An 8,562-nucleotide genomic window follows, 5' to 3' on the forward strand; every position below is an offset into this window, starting at 1 on the left:
CTGAATGCTCTCTGGTATTGTTCAGGGGTCCGGACCAAATGTGGAGGCGGGCCGGATCCGGCCCGCGGGCCGTAGTTTGGGGACCCCTGCTCTAGATCAACATTCTAGTTCTTCTTTTGCTCTTTTTCTCCTTTTTCTTTCATTTGGTTTGTTATTTTGTTTGTATTTCTTTTTAATTAATGTAAAGCACTTTGAGTTGCCTTGTTGCTGAAAATGTGCTGCATAAATAAAATGACCTTTCCTTAMCGTAGGCCTTTAATTATGCTAAGCTGGATAATTATTGCTTTTATTATTTATTTTATTCTGTCTTTGTTTTCATTTCTCGTAYTTTACTGTTTTTTTCCAGCCTATTGTGGGATATAAATAAAGATTGAATGATTGACGCAGCGCTGCTCCGATAACTGCGAACGGATTCAAACAGACTTTTCCAGCCCATAATAACTAACCACAGCTTAACTCCTGGTTAACCAGGTAACCACATGATCACCAGAAACTCACCTGCTGCTGAATGTGGAGCTTCTGACCTGGTCACAGATGGAAACTGCTTGAAACAAGGTAAACAGGAAACAGGAAACAGCTACCTGACATCCTACCGACACTGTTAGTTTGGCTCGGTTGCTATGGTAACCGATAAGCGCAGACAACGAAAAATTAAATTACCATTTGATCTAAGTCATTTTAGAAAGGCTCTCTTTCCTGTTCTGGGGATTAATGAGGCTTTAAAATAAGTTTAAAATTCGCTTTGACTGACAACACAGAACTACACAGCCCAGAATCCAACGCGGCAAACTTCTGGCCAATAGCAGAAACGATACTATCGAGGCTGATGATTGGGAAGATGGACATAGAGGACTTAATTATACACTTTTTAAAATTCAAAAGCACAAAACTGGCAAATGTGATAAATATGAAACCATAGATCCTGTTATATTAGAATGCCATAAATATGGAAAAGCTGAATCTTTTTACTAGATCCCTGATGACAGAACCCCTGAGCTACCTGGACTTCTGATTAATGGGCTCAGGGTCACAGATGGTAAACTGAAAAATTCAAAAATTAGGGAATGCTTTACTAGTACTTTATTTCCCTTTGTAACAAATCCAAATTTTATATCACATTTSTTTTCAAAGGTTCAAAGGAAAAGAATGAGAACAAATGATTGAAATCTTCCCGTTCCTCCAAAAGCCTCTTCAAAATGCTGTTTTTCCCTCTAGACGCCGATTTGCTATTGATGATAAAACTTTACTTTGTGATGTTGAATCGACGGAACATCTTTTCTATGAATGTGTGTTTTGTAAAGCTTTGTGGGATGATGTGCTCACCTGGCTTTTCCCTAAAATTCCTCACTTACCTGCATTTTCTACGAAAGACAGTTTTTGGAATTATGAGAAAAGAAAAGACTTTTGAATGTAATCATTATTATTCATAAATGTCACAAGCAGCTCTGCCGCCTCTTCTCATCTCTACATTCATGGACCAACATCAAGATGCAGAACTGATGAAATGATGAACGATGCTGGGAACCAATGGAGGCTTTTTATATGTTGTTCTTTGTTTTACTGCTTTGTTTCTTCTGTATGTATGGAATCAGCCTGGATCGGCTTCTTTAGATGTGTTTACATCTGATGCCGATACAATGTTTGTTGTATGTGATGATAATAAAAAGAAGAAGAAGAAGAAGCAGCTGATTATTGGGCCAATCAGAGAGCGGCGGGAGCTTTCAAACCTCAGACCGGAAGTAGCTCGGAGCAGCGGTCAGTTCGCTGAAGCTTGTTTTTCTGATACGGCTTTGCAAACACATTCGGGTCCAGTTTTATCTTCTGACCGAACCGGGAGGCGGKTTTTCACCTGCCAGAGGACAAAGAACCGGGACAACATGTCGGAACCAGCAGCAGGGAGCCGCTGTGAGTCTCTAAACACCATTTTATTCATTTGTCGTCGTTCGTGGTTTTAGTGATCATGGAATAACTTTATAGTTGGTCTCTGCTGTAAGTTCCGCTTCAGAACCAGAACCTAACCCTTCAGAGGAAGCGGAACCGGATTAATGTAGCACAATTAAAACCCAGAATCGCTAAAACACCAAGACTTGACTAAAACTGGGTCTGTGGTGGAACAATGCTGAACATGAGCCTCTCGGGTCACTGCGGCTGTATTCAGATCATGTTCTGGATTCATGTGTTCTGGTTCTGCTGCGTGTCTGACCGCCTTTCTGGGTTGTTTAGTGTTGGAAAGTTCGGTTCTTTTCAGAGAGTCGACTCTTTTGGCACGGCTCCCAAAGAAGAGCCGATTCTTTCGGCTCCCAAAGAAGAGCCGATTCTTTCGGCTCCCAAAGAAGAGCCGATTCTTTCGGCTCCCAAATTCAGATTTGATCACCTGCCTCATATTTTAGCTTTACTGGGCAAATATGAATGTTTTTTATATTAATAAATCTTTTTTGCACTCATTGTTTTATGAAAAACCTTATATTTGACTAATTTGATGTGTTCGTCCTGAAAACAGTCTTGCTTTTGTGTAACATCYAACTTAAATTGTTTTAACACAAAAACATATGAATGCTCTGCATACAAGAGTTTGCAGAGTATTTCAAAAACCATAATAAACCATAATAATAATTCATTCTGTAATACTTTTATACAAGTTTGTGATTTTTATCAGTGAAATGTGCTGTACAAATCAATTTGACTGAATTGGTTTAAACTGCAGCCAGCTGCTGCTTTATTGAAAGGTGTGGTCAGATTTAGGGGTCTCCTCCTCACCTGTGTACTGACTGAGGGGATGGACTCACCTGGCCCCTCCCTCTGTTTTCACCAAAAGGTATGCTCCCATGTCCTCATGTGATTGGCCACAAGGCTGCTGTGCTGCCAGTCAGCTAAGCTCTGCTGTGAGCGAGGTAGAGCCACTGAGAGTGAGAGCTGAGCATCAAAATGAAAAAGTCTTCTGCTGTGATCCAAAATGGCTGAATGGTTTCAGAGAAATGAATGTTCTGGTACCGGGGCCGGTYMCTGAGGTGTGTTTGGGTTCCGTTCTTCTTCCAGATGAGCGTCTCACAGCAGAGCAGATGGACGAGCAGAGGATCCAGAACGTGGCTTATCAGTATCTTTGCAGGCTGGAGGAGGCTAAAAGGTCAGAGGTCAGAGGTCAGAGGTCAGAGCCAGAACTGGGCCTGGTGCCTCCGTGGGGGGTTTTCTCACTGGGATCCGTTTCTTGCCCAGGTGGATGGAGGCTTGTCTGGGGGAGGAGCTTCCTGCCCCGACTGAGCTGGAGGAGGCGCTGCGTAATGGAGTCATTCTGGCCAAACTGGGTCAGCACTTCGCTCCGACCGCCGTGCCACTGAAGAAAATCTACGACCCAGAACAGTTCCGATACCAGGTTGGGTAGTGGTTCTGTTCTGGTCTGGTCCAGAGACCACAACATGATGATCTGAGCTTTTTGTGTTAATAGTTCAGCATTTTACTGTGAATGTCTTTCAGCTGTGGATACAAGCATTAGCATGCTATCCCCCAGGTCGCACACTTTTCATATTTCCCATCAGTCACCTGGATTTCAGGATGGCTGTCATTTTTCAAGATGGCGGACAGYTTAGTCTTGTAAACCAGTTATTGCCATAAAATGTTTCCCATTTTCATGACTTGGATGAACTTTGTCACATCTTGTTTTAGGCGTCTGGTTCATGAAACATTAAAGTGATAAAATGCAGCAGAATCGGAACCGGAGGACTCTGCTGTTAGCGAGTCTCAGACCAGGAAGGAGAAGAAGAGAGACCGACGTCTCAATGTTAGCATTAGCTTCTGCTAAGTTTTTCTGTTTAGTGGCGTTAGCTTCCGGTAACTTTTTATGTGTATAGCAGATTAGGATTAGCCGAGGTAAAATTCCTGTTAGCTGATCAGTGAACTTAACTTTTTGGTTAGCTGTGGCTACTGCTAGTTTTAGTACAAACATATATTTCCCATTGCAACCATGAGAAAAGTCCACCGGGAAAAAAGTAAAAATCAAGAAAATGTGTAATTTTTAAAATATGTAGGCTATAATTTAACACCAAACACAAATATCCAGGGTTTCCCCCAGTAAACCTGCTCAGCCCGGCGCGCCGCTGTGGTTTTGTATTAAAGATGTTGACAGGAAACATAAAAATATTACTGGGTAATTATATGTTACAGGAAAACATCTCCAGTGAAACACTATTTAAACCCACAACTATAGAATCTTAAAAACAACAAATCAAAAACACAATTAAAATGAATATCAGTTATTTGCACTTCTGTTTAATCCAAACTAAGTCAGCGGCTCCATGGGGCCCCCAGGGCTTCAGGGGCCATAAATACTGATATTTTAACACGGATATATAAATGTAACATTTATTTACTGAGATGATCAATGCTGCTGAATTTGATTTAATGGTTTCAGCATAAATTAAAAGATTTTATATTTTTTAACATTTAAATGTAAGATTTTAAGGAGCTGGCAAGTTTACTTTGTAAAAGTTCAAAGAACAATATTCATAGTTGGATTGTTTTGTTACCATAGCAACAATCTGATGGTGAGTTTAATCTTTGAGTTTGAGCTGTTTGTTCACAAATACAAATTAATAAATTGTAATTATAACTGTTTTTAGTTTGGCCAGTTAAACTCCTCCTCCTCTCCCAGATTAAATGTAACACAGAAGCTGTTAGAGCTGCTGATGGGGCCCCTCAGGCAGATTCTGCCCCAGGCCCCATCAGCCTTGGACCGGCCCTGCAGGATGAGTTAAATCTGCTGCACTGAGCAACAAACAGGAGATTTAATTCAATGCTGCTAATGTAGCTTTAGCAGCTCTGACATTTCTGTCTGTTGGGTTTTAATAAGAATCACAGAAACTGTTCTGGCTGCTGCAGTTTATGGGACGAGTTTCTCAGATCTCCTGGTCATTAACTCTGGCTGACTAAGTGGACAAAGCTTCTGATGTGGTTTGATGCTTCGTGGAACCGGAAAAATAATAATAAAATAAAACCAGCGTGAAGCTTCTCACTGGGCTGAACCTGCATGATGGGGTTAGCGCTGGTTTGTTAGCCGCTAACGCTCCGACCAACCGGAACACAGACATGAACTTTACAGGGCAGACGGCGCCACGTTATTCCTGTGGTTCACAGAGCTGCTCAACCAGAGCAACACGGTGGGTTTAAACTCCTACCTCGATGTGGAGTTCTCCAAAGAATCATAATTCCTCACAGTGGTTGATGTAGATATCCATACTGGTCAGCCTGAGTCCAGTTTGAGTGAAAGGAGGAGCGCCTGATCCGCGCTGAGGTAAACTTATAAGATCAAGCAGCGGCAGCGCGCTGAGGCTCCAGCGATGTGATTGGTCCACTCTCTGGCTTTAAATGCATAAACTATTAACAGATCAGAGCAGGTTTGTTTTCAGGAATAAATCTGCTGCGCCAGTGAAAAGCTCAGCAACACAGATGCTTACGATCCGGCTTGAAGCCTCGCCCAGCCCTTAGGATGCCGGAGGGGCTAGTAAAGAATGGCGGGCCGCCAAACTTGATGCACTACCCTGTTCATCCAATTAGCAATTTTAGTGCAAAAATGTTATTTTCATGATGATGTGGCCATCTTGAAAAATGGGATTCATCTTGAATGTTTCAGTGGCTGGCTGTTTTTCAGGTAAGCTAACCCCTGAGCCAGGCCAGGTTCTTCTGTCCGCAGGTGAAAGATTGAGCTGAATTATTGAATCATGCGCCACTTGACCAGAAAACCTGGCTGTCATGCAGCSTCGGGTTTCTAACAAGTTCTGGTTCCGGTCCAGAAACCAATCAGAACAGATTCCTCTAATGGATAACATTGATCTGTGCAGGCTGTGGGCCTCCAGTTTCGTCACACTGACAACATAAACCACTGGAGGAACGCCATGACGACCCTGGGCCTGCCGGCGGTCAGAGAACCTTCACACGATTGGTCGCTGCTTGGTCAGCTGATCAGCKTCACAACTCATGATTGGCTGTTTGTTTCCAGATCTTCCATCCTGAAACTACAGACATCTATGACAAGAAGAACATGCCCAGAGCAGTTTACTGCATCCATGCCCTCAGGTACACCTGTCTGTCTGTCTGTCTGTCTGTCCGTCCGTCCGTCCGTCCATCTGTCCGTCTGTGGGCTCACCTGTCTGTCTCTTGTCTCTGCAGCCTCTACCTGCACAGACTGGGCTTGGCTCCACCTATTTATGACCTCTATGGAAAAGTAAAGTTCACAGGTAAATGTTGACAGACAGGTGAGTGTTGGACTTGGGTGTGTTTTCCAGGTAGCATCAGCAGCCAGCTTGAGTCTTGGTGTATATTTGGACCAATCAGAGAGCAGTGTTGGTGACATGTGACTCTGCAGATGAGGAGATCAGCAACATGGAGCTGGAGCTGGATAAATACRGGATCCAGATGCCGGCCTTCAGTAAGATTGGAGGCATCCTGGCCAACGAGCTGTCTGTAGATGAAGCCGCAGGTAGGAGCGCTCTGATTGGCTGGGAGCTCCCAGGTAGAGGTACGGGTCTGACGCCGTGCTCCGCCCTCAGTGCACGCAGCCGTGGCGGCCATTAACGAGGCGGTGGACCGAGGGGAGGTGAGCGGCACGGCGGCGGCTCTGAGGAACCCTGCGGCGCTGCTCTGCGACCTGCAGGAGGCGCTGATGGCCGCCTACCAGGAGGCGCTGAAGGAGGCCAGGAGGAGGAAGGCGCAGCGAGCGGCTCACCAGGTCAGCCGTGAGTGGTCGAAGACGGAACGCTGTCGTCCAATCGGCTGCTGGTTCTGACCTGCGTGTGTGTGAGCAGGAAGGCCGGGAGGACAGAGACATGTATGAGGAGTTCCTGAGCCGCCGGGAGATCCAGGAGCTCATCGGCGGCGTGAACGGTGAGAACGTCGCACTTTGACCCGGATCGCCATGACAACAGGAGAGAAACGGGAAACAAAGATGACTGTGGTCAAAATAAGACAATCAGGAAATTATGAGAAAATGACCAAATCTGATGTGAATGAAAACCAAGACAATTAATTTAGTCTGCAATGATTCCCCCAAAAAACAGAATCAGTGAAGCACCAACATCCATCCATCTTTTTACTGCGATTTACAGCAGCCAGCTGTTAGCCGGAAATATTTTAACCCTTTTCTGATTTTAACTGTTTTGAAGTCTTAAGATATTTATATGAATAATTAATTACAATTAATTTGATTCAGTTCTAATTCCTGGAGTTACAAACTGGAATTAAGATTAAACTCAATAAAATCACAAAACACTTGATTGGTCCTGCCGGTTGGTCCTGCCGGTTGGTCCTCCCGGGCCCTGATTGGTCCTCCCTGTGTGTGGCAGTGCGGTGTGCGGTGCAGCAGGTGGACGAGGCTCTGGACGCTGCCAATGAACTCACTCTGCTTGCTGCGCTGCAGCGGCCATGTTTGGCCCTCAGGGGCCTCTGTGGCTCCAACGGTACCTGGTACCTGGATCAGCTGCTGGAGGACCGCCAGCAGAAGGCGCTGGTATAAAACGCACTCTGACGTTCTGGGTCCAGATGTTCTGCTTACCTGTGGCTCACTGCTGTGACCTCTGACCCAGGACCTGGGCTCCACGGATCCCCTGGAGCCGGCCGAGCTGCAGGAGAGCATCGCTGCTGCCAACCAGGAAGCTCAGAGCGCCGCGAGACGTAAGTCCTGTTGCTGCAGGAGGAAACACCTGCTCACCTGTCTCACTCGTCTCACCTGTCTCCAGTTCTCCTGGCGGTGCAGAGCGTTAATGCGTCGCTGCGGGGAAGTGATCCCAGGAGCACCGTCAGCTGCTTGATGAACTCTGACCTCCAGCTGCCTGAAGTGTTTCCAGCTGCGGCGGCGCTTTACCACCGGGAGCTGCAGCTGCTGCAGAGACGCACCACTCAGGTAGACACACCTGGGCCCCACCTGGTCCAGCAGGAAGCGGGTCAGTTTGCTTTACTGTGCGATTGAAAGGTTTAGTCTCTACAATGAAACTTTTAACTGGATTTCACTCAAAGACCCTTTAATTTCGCTGATCCATCTTTATTTTTGTATGATGGTCACCATAGCGATTTAGCCTTTCAGCCACATAGGTGAAAAACCTCAGAAGAAACRGAAACRCATCCATTACATTCTGAAATTAACGAGATAAATTCATTGTGAAAAAGATTTCCACCCATTTAAACCAGTTATTCCCAAAGTATAATAAATAGCAAATATTTATTATACTTTGGGAATAACTGGTTTATTGGTGCTGTAAAATTCAGCACCAATAAATAAATTGGCATATGTATCAACATTTTGTGAATATATATTTTCATAGTCAAACATTCTGACCAACATTTATTCTTTTTCTTTTTTTAGTCTTTTTTTCCACTTTCTACTTCAATCAATAAACACCCAGTGCATTTTTTATTTTATTTTTTTAACTTACTAACTTGACTTCAATAAGATTAAAACTATTGTGTCCAACAATCAGAGTCCATGTGCTGCTCCAATGAGCAACAGCTCCGAGTTTCACCGTCTGTCCTTCAGGTGGTACAAGTGGCACAGTTCTGACTGTACAGGATGGATGGATG

At 44.7% G+C, this 8,562-nt stretch overlaps 1 protein-coding gene across 1 annotated transcript in view; it reads left to right on the forward strand.

The window, feature by feature from the left end:
• Positions 1–1,718: 1,718 nt before the first annotated feature.
• The window catches only part of iqgap3 (IQ motif containing GTPase activating protein 3), a 33,037-nt gene continuing 26,193 nt past the window's right edge, over positions 1,719–8,562 (forward strand). Inside the window, exons 1-12 of the mRNA XM_017309351.1 lie at positions 1,719–1,905; positions 3,037–3,124; positions 3,214–3,370; positions 5,832–5,909; positions 5,990–6,066; positions 6,160–6,227; positions 6,356–6,469; positions 6,540–6,718; positions 6,795–6,873; positions 7,332–7,495; positions 7,572–7,659; positions 7,725–7,888. Coding sequence (XP_017164840.1) covers positions 1,878–1,905; positions 3,037–3,124; positions 3,214–3,370; positions 5,832–5,909; positions 5,990–6,066; positions 6,160–6,227; positions 6,356–6,469; positions 6,540–6,718; positions 6,795–6,873; positions 7,332–7,495; positions 7,572–7,659; positions 7,725–7,888 — 1,284 coding nt within the window. The 5' untranslated portion in view covers positions 1,719–1,877. The remainder of the gene's footprint in view (positions 1,906–3,036; positions 3,125–3,213; positions 3,371–5,831; positions 5,910–5,989; positions 6,067–6,159; positions 6,228–6,355; positions 6,470–6,539; positions 6,719–6,794; positions 6,874–7,331; positions 7,496–7,571; positions 7,660–7,724; positions 7,889–8,562) is intronic.

This window comes from Poecilia reticulata, linkage group LG16 (assembly GCF_000633615.1).
Source record: "Poecilia reticulata strain Guanapo linkage group LG16, Guppy_female_1.0+MT, whole genome shotgun sequence".
NCBI lineage: Eukaryota > Metazoa > Chordata > Actinopteri > Cyprinodontiformes > Poeciliidae > Poecilia > Poecilia reticulata.